The sequence below is a fragment of the Synchiropus splendidus genome, chromosome 8, assembly GCF_027744825.2.
Source record: "Synchiropus splendidus isolate RoL2022-P1 chromosome 8, RoL_Sspl_1.0, whole genome shotgun sequence".
Lineage (NCBI taxonomy): Eukaryota > Metazoa > Chordata > Actinopteri > Syngnathiformes > Callionymidae > Synchiropus > Synchiropus splendidus.
In genome coordinates this window covers 10,801,858-10,818,951 of record NC_071341.1, presented here as the reverse complement: position 1 = coordinate 10,818,951, position 17,094 = coordinate 10,801,858, and the positions used below count along the sequence as shown (strand labels likewise).

General features: G+C 45.5%; 1 protein-coding gene across 1 annotated transcript in view; it reads left to right on the top strand.

Annotated features, from left to right (window-relative positions):
- Nucleotides 1–711: 711 nt before the first annotated feature.
- LOC128763560 (rho guanine nucleotide exchange factor 17-like) overlaps nt 712–17,094 on the top strand; it is a 48,510-nt gene continuing 32,127 nt past the window's right edge. Inside the window, exon 1 of the mRNA XM_053872474.1 lies at nt 712–5,840. Coding sequence (XP_053728449.1) covers nt 1,092–5,840 — 4,749 coding nt within the window. The 5' untranslated portion in view covers nt 712–1,091. The remainder of the gene's footprint in view (nt 5,841–17,094) is intronic.

Below are 17,094 nucleotides of genomic sequence, written 5' to 3'. Positions count from 1 at the left end.
ATATGTGTGAAATATTGTTAGGTTATGAGCGCTAACCTTTGTGAGCTCACCTTGCTAGATGGCAGATTAGACGCTAAACAAATTCGGGATCTTGTTCTCGTGTGGAGGCAGGACAGAGTGTGACATTGACAGATGGGTCTTCAGTCATCATGTTGAAGCAAAGCCGCTGCCCCCTCGACCTTCCCATAGACGAGGGAAAAGGATTCGGAATGTTCACCATCGAGATGGTGATCTGGAATCTGTCAGTCAATATCAAACCTTAAACTGTTCTTATAATGACACTAAGCTTAAACTAATAAGATTCATTCACATTGACGTGAATGGATTTGGAGAAGTCCAAGGACAGTAGCAGTCCTTGTGCAAGTGCACGTAACTCCCAGTAGGGGGACTTGTAATACAGTATTAAAGGGAAGAGCAGCAGATTCCCACAAGCGAACTTGCTCTAAATGAAGCTGTTGGAAGTCAGGGAAATCTGTTTCCTGGTCAATAGAAACTACGGCGACAGCTTGTAAAAAAACTGCTTTATCACTGGGTAAAGGGCTTATATTTATCTCTAAAGACTGTTGAACACAATTGAGGTCCTTTGAAATTGAACTGAAAATAGAGCCACAGGTCCCAATGTGTCGGAAATAAGGGGGAAACGCTTTTCCTCTCAATCCTCGTGGGGGCTATGACAGAGCCGTAGTCCCGCCCACCCCCTGCTCTATCTCAGGCATTAACATGGACAAAAAACAACACAAGTCAGGGAAAAGCAAATCAAGCCAAAACAAGTCAAGGCCACAACCAGTCGCGGGGTTCCACGGTGGACTCGGACAGCGGTCGCGTTGACCCGGTGATGGCCGGAAGACCCGGACCGAAGAGGAGCAACAATGGCAACGTAGCGCTGCACGGCAGGTTGAGAAAGTTTTGGCACCGCAGAAACACAACTTCTCTACCGCGGAGGCGACTCCAGCCCCGACGACATGTAAGTTCCGACGACACCGGACCCTGATACAAGACTGTTAATCCGAGTTAGTTGAAAGAGGAGTGGGCTGGAAGCTGCTATGGAGGGGGTTAAAATGTGTGTGTGGTAACAAAGAGAGACATGAACAATGGCAGAAAGAGAGGAGAAGAAGAATGCGACTGTGTATCGCAGCGTTTCTTTTACAAAAATGGGCTCCTGGAGCGCCAACAAAGCCGGTTTGGAAGCCGCTGGCGTCGCTCTCCCGCCGGAGCTCAGCCGAGCAGAGCCGCCGCCGGCTGCAATTGTCAGTGTGTCAAGAAAAGTTTCCAAAATCTCTGCCACCACTTCAGCCGGCCTCCTGACCGCAGACCCAAAGAAAAGCTCCTCCACCCCTCTCTGCTCCATTTCTCCGTCGATCCGCCAGCTCACTGAGAAGTTCAGCAGCGAGAAGACGCACGCAGCCTCGCCGGGAGACGGTGCTCCAGCGCCGGGCAGGAGCGGCACTCTTCCCCGCGTCAGACCCACCAGAGGCGATCCCTCGCCGGCTCGCCAGTCTTTGCACGAGGATGGATACTTGAAGGAAGGATTCGGCTTGGACAGAAAGCTTTACTCTGGTACAGACTCTTTCTCTGGCTCTGACTCTGACAGGAAACTTGAGAGTCGGGTTTTTCGCCCGTCACCCGACAGCAGCAACTCTGGTAAGCGAGACTACACTGAAGTCAATGCTGACACCAGAAGGACTGTGACCACAGACGAGGAGGATGATGTGTTTACCAGAGGGGCTCCTCCACCCTGTAAATCCCACAGAAGCCTTCATCACTCTGACTTTATTCCGCTCAACCCTGACAAGTGGCCCAGTGTCACTAAAATTAGACAGATTTTTGATGACAGGCAACTGAGATCCCCGCAGCCGAAGAGCGAGCTGGGTGAGAGTCTGAAACCTCGGCCACACTGTGAAGTGCTCACCTGCTGCTCTTCTAGTCCAAGTCTACACGAGCACGGTGCGGCTGTCGAGACGTTTTGTGATGGTATGACTGACCACCTTCGACATGAGGATTCATTAGGGCTTGGTGACCGCAAAGATTCCAGCCCTCTGTGTTCTCTTGATGACCACAGACCTGACACACAGTCTGCCTGTAAGGTCCAGAGTTCAACCCGGTCTGTGCCTTCCCACAACCCCGACCTTCAACCTTCCACTGCCTCCTTAAGGACCACTTTACTGAATCAAGACACCTTCTCCTGTTCCTCCCCGGTACCGCAGTCCATAGTGAGGGAGAGAAGGGTTAGACAGGGGGTCGGGCTGCCCAGGGATAGTTTACATTCCTCACATAGCTCCTCTAGAGTGCAGGCCCCCACCTCCTCCCTCTTCTGTGCACCGGCTCCAGATAAAGTCATTACCTCCTCCGCGACTGTGCCGTCCTCCACCTATGTGAAAACCCCGGTCCGATTATCCTCATCGATTAAGTCCCGCTGGAGGTTCAGCTCCGGAGACGACGAAGAGGAGGAGCACGTCAAGAGAAGAGCCGGAGCAATTCCTTGCGTCCCTGTTTTGCGCAGTAAAAATGGCCGGTTGGGCTCCAAGTTCATTGGCAGGTCTTCAGGTTCGGAGGATGATAGTCCTGGTTCTTTAGGGCCCTCGAACAAAGAGTCAGTGCGCAGACGATCTCTGAGAAAGAAGAAACGGGTCAGTGGAGCAGGTTTGAGCTGCAGCCGAGATAATGATCATAACAGTGAATCGGAAGACAGCGAGTGTGATTCAGCGTTAAACATGGAGCACTTGGAGAGGCAGCGGAGTTCAGGAGGAGACTTTGGCTTCAAACTGTCTCGAAGTCATTCTGCACGAGAGCCATGTAGTTACAGCAGCAAAGCCAGAGTGCTGCAGCAGTGGGAACGTATGTCGGCCCCCCTCGCGCCCAAGACACTTCCTGGTGTGTCCAGAGTGTCAAAGGTCAACATCCCCTCGTTTGCTGCCAGTCCTGTGGACTCACGTTGTAGCAGCCAATACTCAAGCACTGAGACGCTCAAAGGTGAGGAGCAGAGCGGCAGCACTCGCAGTGCGCCGAAGGTGACTGCGAATGACGGAGCGGGAAGGAACAATAGCAAAGCTGTGTCCACGTCCATGCTGAGTAAAACGTACCATGGGAACTTTACAATGTATCGCTCCCCTAGCTTTGGTCATGGGGATAACTTCTCTCGAACCCCGGTCAGAGTGGTCCCCAGAATTGTGCCTGCTATGACTCCTCCTGTTTCCTGCAGGAAAGCAGGTGACACTGAGACTGAAAAAAACCCCACAGGTGTCCACAATAAGTGTGAGAAAAGAATATCCATGTCTAACCCGGATATCGCATCAGAAACAATGACGCTGTTGAACTTCATAAAGTCCGACTTGTCTGACCTCAAAGTTCGGAAAGCAAGCGAGGGAGATTCAACAGGTTCTGTGGAGGGTTCGACACACGCTCAGGCCGGGACTCCTCCCGCGTCTGGGCGCCGACCATCCCTGAAAGACCTCACAGCCACGCTGCGTCGGGCTAAGTCCTTCACGTATTCAGGGAAACCCGCAACACCGGTGCGTTGTTACTTAAGCAGTGGCACCACCAAGAGAAGCTCCTCCGAGCAGCAACTAGATTTGGGCGGAGAGTTGAATGGAGGGAGGGTGTCTGTATCTGAGCGAGAAGTAGAAAGTGATGGAGGTGACTTGAGAGTCAGAAGAGGGCAAAGGTTGAGGAATTACGGGTACGACGATGATGATGACGAGGAGGAAGTGATGCCCACTCCGTTGCAGGAGAGGTATGTACAGGAGGCGAGGCAGGTGATACAAGATATCTGCCAGATGAGTAGTAGAGATGAAGATGAAGATATTGAGATGAGATCTGTGAATGACTTGAAACATATTTCCATGATGGCTACTGGCCCTTGTATCGAAGCAAATGAAAACAGGAGCGACACCGAGGCTGATCAAAAGGCTGAGTCAAGGAACACAGAGGACGAGGATAAACATGTGAGGGAGAGAGAGACCAGGGAGAGTGAGAGGGATGGACAAAGTATACACTTGAAGAAGCTGAACAGTCAGGAAACCAAGAGTGCAAAAACACACCGTGGAGAGACGCTGAAGGACTTGCAGGAAAGTGTGTTCTACGACCGAACCGGGGATGAACTTTCTGGACACGAATCGAGTTTAACAGATGAAGGGATCGTAACAGAGCCGGAAACTATTCCCAGTGACCTCTGTGAGAGGTTTATCTTGGGGTCATCGTCCGCTAATATGGGGTCACAAATCACCTGGGATGTGCTGGGACAGCCCGTCACCGCGTGGAAACAGTCTGCTCTGCACAGCAAGGAACTCTGTGAGGAGGAGGGACGGGACAGCAAGAAGAGCGGTTGCAACTCTTCAAATGAATTTGACGTCTCGTCCGCACACGCTGCTCGGATTGCTGAGAACGACAGTGTTGATGAGTCAACCTCCATCGGAATGATTAATGCTGAGGAGGAGACTTCCTCGATGACCTGCGGGGTCCTGGGGTCGACAGCTATGACAGGGGGAGGGGAGGCCTCTGGGACACCAAGCGCTGCGCGACGGAGGCGAAAGTTTTCCCCTCCTGGCAATAACAACATGGGCTCTGATTTCAGTAACAACAGTGATGCAGAGTCAACAATGGGAGCTGTCGGAAATGGGGAGTCCACAGTGTACCGCTCGCTCAGCGATCCCATGCCTCAGCGCTTCTGCTCCGTGCCTCAAGAAGGGAATTGCCATTTTTCCTCTGTGGACAGCAACTTGTTAGGGTCACTAAATGTAAAAGGGGGCGCCACCTCGGAGTCATCCGCTGAGGCAACGTTACCCGAGTACAAGGGCAGTGTGTCAAGTGACCTGTCGGGATACAGTGATGGCGGACATCGAGACGATGGCATCAATGACTACAGTGGTGTCATCAGGAGTATCGTCGCTGAGCCCGGCGCGATGGACAGACTGATGGTAGATGATCACGCCAACGGCAAAACTCACAAGAAGAAGTCCTTCAGCGACCCTAGTCGGCGTAGCGATGCGCCTTTGCTTTCGAAGGCTGAGACTCATTTAAAAGGCGAGTCAGGCAGCAGCGAGCCGGTCAGTGAACTCGATCAAACAGGTCAGATCCCACCCTCCATCAGCGAGCCAATACTGAATGAGCAGAGGGAGGACCGGGTGGAGACGGAGAGTCAGCTAATGCTGCCTACACATTTGAATCACTGTCAACATGGGAACACTAAAAAACAGCGGTCGCAGTCGGAGAGCGACCCGCACTCTGGAAGCCATGCGGAGACAGAAGCAGTAAGCAGAGGTAAAGAAGAAAAAGAATCAAGGAGGTTCAACTTTGACTTCAAGCTTGCCGAGGTCTTGTCTCCTAGAATGGTCCGTCGACCTGGCAGGAAGCGCCCAACTAGACTAGCTCACTTCTTTCCTCACGAGGATCCATTCGAACCGCCAGAGTTTGGTTTAGATGAGCAGGACCATAACAGTGACCCTAATGACCTCACACCTCCTCTACCGCCTCCTCCTCACAAGTCCAAAACTAGACCTAAGCATGTACGCCATGCCAGCGAGCCCGCTGCTTTCCTACCCATCTCCCCGCCAGTGCATCCCTTTTCTACCAAGGAAGGTTATCCTGGAGTACCTTCCATCCTAGTTAAACCATCAGCCGACGAGGCTCCTTCCCTGGAGGATGTGACCCAAAAATATTTCCTCATGGGCAGCCCTGAACCAGAACCCGATAGTGAGGGCCCAGGGCCTTCACACGACAGAGATGGAGCTCCATCGACACCATCAGAGGGGCCGACTGATCAAAACACAACAGCGCCGGCTGAGAAAAAGACAACAGAGGAGACACCGTCGACTCCCACAGCAGAGAGGACCAAACCAAAAGTGGTGAGTCAAGACTTTTTAAATCTCATAATGGATGGTTCGCTACTTTTCCATGTCAATTCTGGTTCACCATCGTTTTTATGAGTGAGAAAGCCGCTAAAACGCATTTGTGTCATTTGGACTCTAAAATGTTTTAGAGCCCAAATGCATCAACATTTTGCTCTGTCCTTACGCACATCTGTGTAACTGTGTAATGTGACTGTCCTGTTTATCTGTTGGTTTGTGAGCAAAAGTACTTAGAACTTGAGAACGAATTTCAGTGAAATGATCAGCAAATGTTGATTTTTGGACTAGCAAAGTAAAGTGTTCTGGATTACCCTCTGGATCCAGTGATGGGCCAATGAGGCTTCATGAAACAGTGTCCCTTGTGTCACAGCCCAGTAGATGGGGCTTTCTGTTAAAAAATGATGTGAGATTGCATTGCGATGGTTCCAAAGATTTTAGAGCAGACAGTGCCATCTAGTGGCCTCTGAATAGGAGGACACTGTTTCATGAGCCTCATAAATCCATCTTGACTCTGAGATCAGCAGCACACAGTTTGCTGTGTGAGTTTTGGAACACTCCTGACACCTGCTGTCCAAAGCAGTTAAATTGAATGTATATATTCATGACATTGATGCTAGGAATATGACCAATTATAAATCTAATTCACCAACCAGCTGCGCAGTGAAGGTTTTCACGGGTTAAGAAATGGGCTCTGTTTCAACATCAAACGCTTTGAACCTGACTGTAGTTCTGAAAGTGCTGTGTGGCTATTTGGAAGGTTCTGGATTGATTTGGCTGGACTCCTTGGATAAACATCCGACGACGTTAATAGCTCTGCTAAACAAAGCTCAGACAAGGAGCGTTGGGTAGTGAGCCGAGGCCTGGAGCGTTTGTCTCCGTATTTGTTTAATCTGTTATTGATTGTTCAGGCGCCAGAAATATGACCACAAAGAGTGATAATCCAATAAGTTTATTAACGTCTCCAAACCTATTATTGACAAAGCTCCCTGAGAAAATCTCCTGCATTTACATAATGATCATGAACAGAGCCCTGCAAAAAAAGCTAGTGAGCTATAAATGGGATAAGTCCTTCAAGACGTTCCTTTGCTCTCAGTTTCCTCGCTTGTTGGGTCAATTCCAGGCGCCTCTTTTGTCACATCCTCCTGTGGCTGGCCATCTCAGCACAGAAGGAAATAGTTATCAGGAAGTAGGAAGTTGTTGTGGTAACTGAAAGTGTTTGATGATGTCCAGTTGGCTTGTGCGGCGCCGATGCCTCGATACATGTGTGTATTACACCCAGATTTCCTGCTAACACAAATATATGCTGTTTATGTTCTGGTTCAAAGCTGGAGTTTTGCCAGCAAGCTGTTCTGCACTGGTGCGTTGACTCTGGACAAATGCTTCCTTTCCTGCCAGAATGTAGCAAAGAAAGTTTCCACCAGAGACTCTCTTGCGTCTTTTCTTTCCCCATCATTGGTAATACGGCGTAGAATAGTCTCATCTATCTGTCATTTCTTGCGTCCAGTTCGTCTGTAGTCGGCACTAATTTTGTCATGTAGTTCCTTTTTCGTCTCTGGAACATTGTGCTCAAGTGAGGTCATATCGCTTGTCTTGGCCCAGCGAGCCCAATTTCAGGTAGACAGTTGGAAAGTTTTGCCGGCTTAGGAAGTATTACGATTAAAATAGAACTGACTCAGCCCAAGAATGAGATGGTGGCGGAGGGAAGGAATGTGAGGTACAAGGAGAAAATTGCGATTCAGTCCTGGAGCCCAGCTGCCAGGTTTTAAACAGCGATTGCAAGGATGACGCCAGTTGGTTGGAAATGTTGGCAAAAACCTTTGTGCGCTTTTGTCAAGATAATTGCGACAACAAGACAAAAGTACTGTGGTTTGACATGCTTCCTAATTGGTGTGGAAGTGTTTTGCAATGACAGTTGACATGTCAGTATAGAAATATAGGAAGCATGTGCATTAGTTAAAGTGTGGTCATTTCCAGCAAGAAAAGTGCACTTACATTGCATAACTAGAAGCTCACTTCTTTCCCAACAATACCGTCTGTTGCTACTCCCTCATTTGCTGTTGAGCATCTATGCCATTTGACCCTCAGACTTTTTGAACCTGAGGTGTCTCTAAACTGCTTTGCTAATGCAATGATGCTTCTAAAAAAAGTATGCAAAGCCTACTTCCAAAAGATAATGTTGGTGATGTCATCAAAACTGTTCTATTAGGCTTTTGCTAGATATTTGACCTTTCTTTTGACCTTCAGAGCTTCCATAGATTTCCCCACCACCCGTTTCCTTCACAAAAAGATTAACACGCACACACATGACACGCGACATGGCTACCGCTTACGCATGTGACTAGTAAGCTTGTACCTAAGAAGGAGAAAAGTTTCCTTTTTAGTTTCAAAGTGGTTTGAGTTTGCAGTGACAGATAGTGATGGGCTGATGAGGCTTCATGAAACGGTGTCCATATTTTCAGAGCCGAGCAGGTTGCGTCCTCAGTTCGCAAAATGATTAACCGACAGTGCCATCTAGTGGGCTATGAATGCGAAGACACTGTTTCATGAAGCCTCATAATCCCATCACCAGCGACAGACGTTGGGCAAGTGACTGCATGTCGCTTAGTTTGTCTGGAGCCAGTTGTGACAAAAGTTAGCAGTGGAACCAACTTACTCTTTTTGCATTGTGAATCGAACAGGTTGTATTTTAACGCCATATTGCCTCTTTGTATTTGATATTACATTGTCTCTTAGTAAATGCGTCAAATACCTGTTTTTGTTGTTTAAATATACCATTTAAGTTTATAGGATATAAGACATATATGTAGGATATAAGAACTTTATAATCATTTTTTTTATTTTCTTCTATTCGAACAACTAAATAATTGAATTGATTTGTGAAACATCTTAAATAGAATTCTCTATTTTTGTTGACTAAATTGTATAATGTTATTTGCTGAGATCAAATGGTTGAAATATTTGTATCTCCATTGCACACTGTCATGTTTACTAGTTACATTTTCTAAAAAGGCATATTTCAGTCTTGAGTGTGCCTTTGACAACACAAATTCCATGTTCAAACTTTGATGATCTTTCCCTCTTAGAACTCTGGTGCCCTTTTAACGCCCCCAGCTTCCTCTCCAAGACCTTTGTTGACCTTTGCACCTCAGAAAGATGGTGCACACCACACAGCATCCCGCGTCTGTGTCCTTTCACTTGGCTTTGAAGTCTCCTTTGAAAGAACGCTGCCCTCAAAGCAACAAACCCTACAGTTAAAACTGTTTGATTTGAAATGCTCACTTTTGACTTCAGAGTCCAAGCTTTCGCTGCATTTGCTTATCTGAAGAGAAGAGGTGAAGTAAAAATAGGCCAAGTATTTCAATAACTCCTGGGTGGCCTGGTGAAACGAAGTATGCTATAAATATTAAGAGTATAAACATTCTTTAGAGCACGCTCAGAGTGGAAGACCTGCATCCACTTCTCTCCCATCCCTCTGGTATTCCCATGCTACACAGCAGAGAGTTGTCCATCAACACCATGCTTTTATATTTTATACGTTATATGGTTCACATAGTTGAATTTAAATTTCACAACTGAGGAACAGAGTGGGTTTGTGATGGTTATTAACTTAAAATATTGAATGATTTCTCTGATATGATGAGACTGCAGCGTGAAAAAAAAGTGGACTGCAGCAGTTTGCGAGTGTTTGCTGTGGTTTCTGTTCCTATGTAGATAAAGTCCCAGAGGAGACCGGATTTATGAAGTGAAAGAGTGAAGAGTCCTGACCTCCATCCGTCATGCCTACACACACACACACACACACACGTTTTGCTATTATCGTGGGGACCTCTAATTGACCTAATGCTTTCCCCAGCCTCTCACCCTAAACTTAACCACCCGCACACCCTATTATCATAAACTACTTTTACTGACGTTTTAACCCTTGAAACCTTGTGAGGACACGGGTACAAATGTCCTCACAAAGCAAAATGCCCTCACAAGAAGGTGGCTTGTCAAGACATTCTAACTGAGACAAATTAAACTTCTGTTAAGTTTCCCACTTCACTGAAGTCTCAGTGCAAGATGATTTAATATTAAGCCTTCATAGTTTGAGTTCAAAAATAGACTGTGTTTAGAGCTGTATTAAAATCACTTATCAGTCACAGCCGCATTGAGTCAGTGCAACATGAAGCAATGCAGACGCTATTTTATGCCGTGTCCCTGCATCATAAAACAATCTCATTTCAGTTGGTTATTTGAGGCCAGTCTACCTAACGTGCTAGTTGTATACTGTGACAGGAGACAGTGAAGTGTTCAGTAAGTAGTCAGTGCTGCAAGAGTATTTTTTGTTTATGAGAACTACCACAAATGTCATCAGAAGGTGGCATGGAAACTATTCAACCATTGTACATTAGAAATTGAGAAATTTAAAACGTACGTTAGATATATTGGAACAGGGCTTTAATTCTAAAGATACATAGATAAAGATCCATGCTGTGTGTATACACGAAACACATCATTTTCTTTCAGAATTTACAAATGTAGACAAATAAAATGAAAAGGTTATTTTCAATGAAATCGTTTTGACTAATTTCTCTTGTCGATTTTGAGTAATATTTTTTTTCCCCCACTTTTTTTTGTTAATTCTTTAGGATTAGGATTTAAGAAATGTGGCTTCTAACTGGACTGAAGTGTCCGAAGAGGCACCATTTGGTTTCTCCCAGTGGGAAACAGTGTGTGAGAAAGTGGCTGCTGAGGAGGCGATAGGTGCAGTTGCTTCATTTACCCGCCAAGGGAAGATGAGGTCTTGTTGTCCATTGAGACTTCTCCACCACCTTGTGTACGCGTGTCTGTCGTGGTAGCTCTTGTGTCCCGCCCCTCTGCTCTCAGGCGGCGTGGATCCACCCAGACTAATTACAGAGCCCTTTGCTTATGTAAGGGAAGTCTCCTCTGAAGCAGCGCTTTCTAGCAAAGCTGCTACTTCAGCTTTTCCTTGGGCTGCAGCGAGTGCCTCGCTGCATCTGTGAAGCCCCAGATTCCAGTTTCACACGCGTCCCTAAGCGGCTGGAAACTGGGGTCATGTGTCAGAGCCGTGGTGCATCTCAGGAGGGGTCTTCTCCTCACTACCCGTCTTGTTTTCTCTCCGGGTTTGACATCTGCTGTCCACATGGACAGAGAAACCCATGTGCTGATGATTTATTTAATTTGTTTGGACGGCTGCAGCGCTACTGGTGGAACACAAGTTTGTTGTGATACAGTTGTGTCTGGGCTCAAATACCCGCTTAATCCTTGAACTAATATTGATGGAGTTAGATGATGTCTCCTATGCGATGAAGGATTTCTAGATCTCTGAATATTAGGGTCGTGGGGGCAGCAGCTGAAGTGAAGAAGCCCAGACTACCCCCTTGATGTGTGAAAGGAACCATCGTCTCAGACTTGGAGGCGCTCAACCTTATCCATGCCACTGCAGACCAGCTTTTAAAAGTTTTATGTTCTGTTTTTTTTTTACATTAGGATTGTAAAAAAAAGATGGGGATATTTCATCTTCTATTTCTATGTCCCCCCAAAATTGTTTTTAAAAAGCTAATTGAATTACATTGCTTTTTTTCTTTCTTTCATTTAAAATGTTAATTTTAATTTACTTAAATCATTTTTTCATGATTAACCTTCCTGTATTTTCCGATAAACACATTAATTTTCATCTTATTTTATTCTATCTTATATAATTTTTTAATCCTCGCAGCATTAAAAAAATCTTCAGAAAACCCGATATCCATAACCAGGAAGAATTTTATAATTTATAATATATGATTTAAAATTTAAAATTATGAAATAATGAAAAATAAATAATTCATTTTTTTCGTGTGTAAATAATACAAAATTTATAACCCAACTGTTTGTTGATTTTCAACTGTGAATCAAGAATCACTCCATTAAATAGAAACTATTGTCCTGCGTTTAAAAAAACAGATTCACTCAAATGACTGATACTCACTTTATGGAGCTTCTTTGGTGGTGAACTTTTTTTTTTTTTTTTTTAAGTATGGCAAGTAGCCAACTGCCTGGGAGGTATAATGCTTCCCAAGAATGATCTCATTCAAATGAGTAACCGATACCAGCCTTTGTGCGAGGAAAAATGTCCTGAGGTTAGTAAATTACTATAAAAGCAGGAGGAGTGCGTCTCGCTGGTTTCAACCGACGTGGGTCGAATTGCTTTTCTTTCATCTCTTAAACTTAAACTCTCTAATGAAATCCTTTTTTATACAGTCACTTTGTCCGAGTAAAAGAAGATATTCGTGGAATCTCCTTGCGCAGGAGCCAAATGAAATTACCGGAGCGCATATTTACAATCTATCCACGGTAATTTTGTAGCGCACTTTCTCATTGCCTGTCAAATCTATATCTAATTTCTGACCTGTGAGTTACTCCCATTTGGCTGCGCTGGCAGTTAAAGGGTTAAAACCTCTGATTTGGGCTGAGGGTGCATGATGATGGGCTGTTTGCAGGCAAACCTGTTATTTCAAATACAGTACACTGGAGGAAAACAACCATCGGATTTTAAGGTGAATTCATGACAAGTGTGATGTTGCTGACTCGACAACATTTCGACAGTCCTCTGTCATTGATATTTCACACTGGCATTTCCTTATTTAAATGGTGACAAATATATTTCAAGAGGAATGCAGCCATTAGTTTGAACTATGTTAGTTGTTCATTTTGTGTTGATATGGTTCATATTTAGGCCATTCAGAGGGGCGGGGATAGATCATTGACTGATGGTTTCTCATATTTGTCACCAATCCTAGAATGGCAGGGGTTGTACATGACTTATAAATAGATGAGTATAAAATGATGTCAACTTTGAGACTTGCGTTGATTCCTCTTGAACTTCTGAAGGGCTTAGATTGTTAAAAGTGACGGTGTATTTTCAATTCAACTTGTTGAAAGGATGCTTCAAAGAACCATGACGTTTCATTCGATGCTTGTCCAAGTGTGCTTGTCCATAACACATCAATATATTGTCTGCTCCAGCGCACAAAGGGCCGACTGTGGAAGCCATAGTTGACAGCGTGGATGGACACACACTTGCGCAGTGTTTTGTCTCGGAGTGTGGGCTGAGTGGACCCTTCATTCTGATTCTCTGACTCCTCTTTTGTCAAGTCAAGGAGGGAATCATGACCGTAGCAATAATCCACAGTCTTCCTGGATCGTCTTCCCCGGGTTTCTCTCACCCCTTCATGGCATCAGTACGTAGGTTTGGCTCCTGCTCCAGTTGCCAGCTGAGAAAAACTCGCCAAAACGGGAGACACTGGAAGTCACGGAGCGCCGCTGCTGATTGGCTATTGGGGTCTCGGATCAAGGCTCAGGGTGAAGATGGGAATGTTTGGAGAAGAGACGCGGCGTCAGGAAACGTGGCTTCACAGGCAGGTGGTTTTCTGTGTTTCGTTGTGTGAACAAGGTTTAAGAACTGATGGGTTCAGTGGTTTGGACTAAAGAGCTTGTGTTGTTGTCCCCTGGAGACTGGTCATTAGTCCAACAATTACTTATTGTTATTTAATCTGGTTTTCCATGTGGTTGTGGCTACAGAAACAAATGCATTTTATCTTTTGTGTCGAGTATTAGCTGGCTTTTTGTGCAGTCTTGAGAGCAATGAAGCACATAAGAGCTCAGATATATACATGACAATTGTCCTGGTGTTGTTAATTCCCATTTACTCTCAACGTTATATGGGGATCTGAATACGGTGGAGCCTTGTGTCCGTGCTCTGCCTCGAGCAAAACCGTGGGGGCATTGTTGCTGATACGTATCTCCTTCATTGGCTATATAACGGCCTCACTGACCACTGCCTTGTACTATGCCACCGTCCGCTGTTTTGTCTTTCGTGCAAGAGGTAAATGGTCAATACTTCTAGTCGCCATGTTTGTTTTTGTGTCATAAACTTCTCATTCTGGTCTGCGCCCCCCTGGTGGATGTATTGGTGAACAGTGATACCAACTTGAAGAACTCATGGAAGTATGTGAAAACCCGATAATTCTGTATTTTATTGTCACGCAGAGTTTCCGCAACATGTAAACAAGTGTGATGCATCGCCATGGCTTTAGAATGATGGTCTCTTTTTAAAAATGAAATCTCACGAGATCAAAGTATTATTAAGTATGCAACCTCCACTCACCTCTACTGCAATGAAACTAGTGCAACATAATTGTACGTTGTTCCTAGTTTCAATACAAAGTATGTTTCATGAAAGATGAGTCTGAGCCACACACCTCTCTACCCCTTACCAAGTTTCCTGTCTCTCTCCACCCATGGCATTGTCTGTCTCCGTATCAATTCCCATCCTTCAACACTGCTCCCGTCTGTGTTGTGGCTTTTTAATTCATATGGAGACGAAGTGCGAGTCAACAAGCTGCGGCAGACTCCAAATTTAGAGCAGCCACGTCACGCCAGTCTGTAATCTATCATTAAGATAAAGGATGACGGGAAGCATCTCGGGATGTTTGAGAGCAGACTTTATTTGTTTACTGTGAATTTACTCTAGACTTTATCAGTGTATTATCTGGAAAAGAAACTCTAGCCTGATCTGAGACACGGTTGCAGGGGCAGCAACTTGAGCAAAGAAACCCGGACCTCCCGCTTAGGCTCGTGACCCAATGTGTCGGAAGAGTGGTTCTACTCTTGGTGTCTCCAGGATGACCTCATCCTGTCAACAAAGGGAAATTCCAGACACAATTCAATTGCTACCTGAAGCAAGGCTCTATAGCTGAGAGTAGCAACACAACCGAACCTTCAGAAGGATGTCGCACTGACGCTCTGTCGAGCTCATCCGTCTTCCTTATGAACCATTGCAAGATACTTTCCTTCTCCACAAGAGGCTGGAGCTCATTCCAAGCCAACAACCATTGGCTCTGGTTACACAGCCGCCACTTTCTTCTATAGATTAGACCAATAAAGAACATTTGAAAATACGAATTCTTCTGCACCATTAACATAGTTGCTCCTTGTGACCTTGCTATTGGTGGAACACATTTTAAGACTCTAAGCCAATACATTGTCCTTTGACAGACATCTGTCTCTGAGCTGGGTTTTTATGCTTGCTTTCATTCATTCACTTTAGAAATTGTTTTCAATTATAACGGCCATTATGGCATAATAACAGTTAATGATGATGACTCCAATTTACTCCCAGATTGTGAGGGAGTGTGTCCATCCGAAGGTATGCCTGATTTTTTTTTCCTCAGTTCCCATCAGGCAGTGACAGCCAGAGGGGGGCTGTGTGCAATCGGGTCAGACTCCCAAAACAATGTTGTCCTTCTTTACTCTTCAATGGACAGTAAGGCATCAGTTTTGTTCTCTCATAGTCATTGAAATCGACTGTTGCCATTTCAGTTGTCTGCGTCTGATATGGTATTGTTGAAGGACCATTCCGCCGTCATGCTGAAGGTTGAAACACTGGTCATGTAGATATGTTTTTTTGACTCTCTTTTTTTGCTCATAAAAAGCCCCAAACACTGTGGCAGATGTTCCCAATTCATTTCTCCACTCGCTGTTCTACTCTGAGCCTTCTCTGAATGATGGACCCCCTCGCTCAAGTGAGAGGCAAAACACCCTGCTGGAATTCTGCCTTCCACGAAACTTGTGCCTTTTGTGTCTGGTCCATTCGTGAGCTCTTAAATATTGAAAAATGTATCAACATGTGTTTACAACCGTTAGAACTGCTAACTGAATGGTTGAGAATTACAGGATGCATCTTTCACCATCACTTCCTGCACAATTTGATCTGAATTGTTTTCTCCGTTAACCTTACACCGTACCATCCAGTACTACTATTTTTCTTTTCCTACTGCAATGTAAAGTGAAATTAAAACTGAACAGTTGAGTACTTGTGTACCTGAGCTGAGATTTACCACCCTGCAACGCGACATTGAGAGAGGTGTCTTTTAGCTCAGCTCGTTCGTCGGTCAGATAAATTGCCCTCCTTAGTTTAGATGCTGGATGGCTCAGACTTCGTCTTGACCTTACATGAGCTGCTCCATACTCATTGTGAACTGAGTTATATCGGCAAAAGCAGTCTCCACAATGACAATTCTGCGTCTCACGATAAATTTGATAAGCACATGGCCCTGTTTGACAGCTGTCGTCGGCGTGTGACAGTTGTGGAGAGTGTGAAACATTGAATTACTCATCTCTAGACTGAGTTAACTATTGTATTTAAAGATAAACATGTAATGATTTTTGCATGACGATGAAACATACTGTAACTGTATGCTGTGCCACTTGAGTTCTGCTGTTTCCGCAGTCAGTAATTTGACTGTACATCTGTCGTCTGTGATCGCAAAACGAATTACAGCGATTCCATTCAACCAGCTCAAGCGAAGTGAATTCCAGATTTGTTTTCGATCCTTCTCTTTCCAATCTGTAATCAATGCTGCGGCGCTCCAGCCACTGCGCGCTTTCTTGTCAAGCCAAACCATAAGGATAATAAATGACTCGGCTTCGCCTTGATGCACAGACGAAAACACATTCCTTATATCTGCATTTGATATAATGTGAAAAATGTGTGCAGAAGTGAAAACAATGTGGACTCTGCCTTTTAAGGAGCGTTTTCCCCTGTTAGAGCTAGAAACCATAATTGTCTTCATTGAGAGGGCAGGGCAGGAAGTGGGTTTTGGGGAGGCAGCGTTTCTTTGACCGTTGCGCACACATATCCATGCACGTGACTTCAATCGCATGGGTGTATTTGACAAAGATTAATTTGCTTCAGTCATGAAAGATGACGGCCTTGCTCATGAGGTCACTCGGTCGTCCCTGACAACCGCGTGTGGGGCGTGTGTGTGTGTGTGTTGCCGAAGGAATGCGGTGACCTCACGGCGGTTTGTGCGACGAGGCAAAGTGGCATTTCTTCCACACCTTTTTTGTTCAGTCCGTCCTCTAATGTTGGTATGTCGTCCACCGTTCCCTGCTGAGATGTTTGTTTCCCCGTCTGTCTGCTGCTCCTGGTGTCCCGTTGGAACCTGCCTTCCCTTTCTGTCTCCCTCACCTCTCGCTATTTTTATCCCCTCTCCCACTGAGCTCACATCTGGATCTTATTGAACGAGCGAACAGCCCTTTAGCCACAAAAGTCTCTGGGCTTTCTGTGTTTGTGCGCCTGGCAGAGGATGGCAGATCCATCCGCAACTGTCCTCTGACCACAGGATTTGACTAATGACACAGTCAAGACAGTCCGCACAACGGAATGTGAAAAATGAACCTGGATTTATCCTGGTTTTCAACA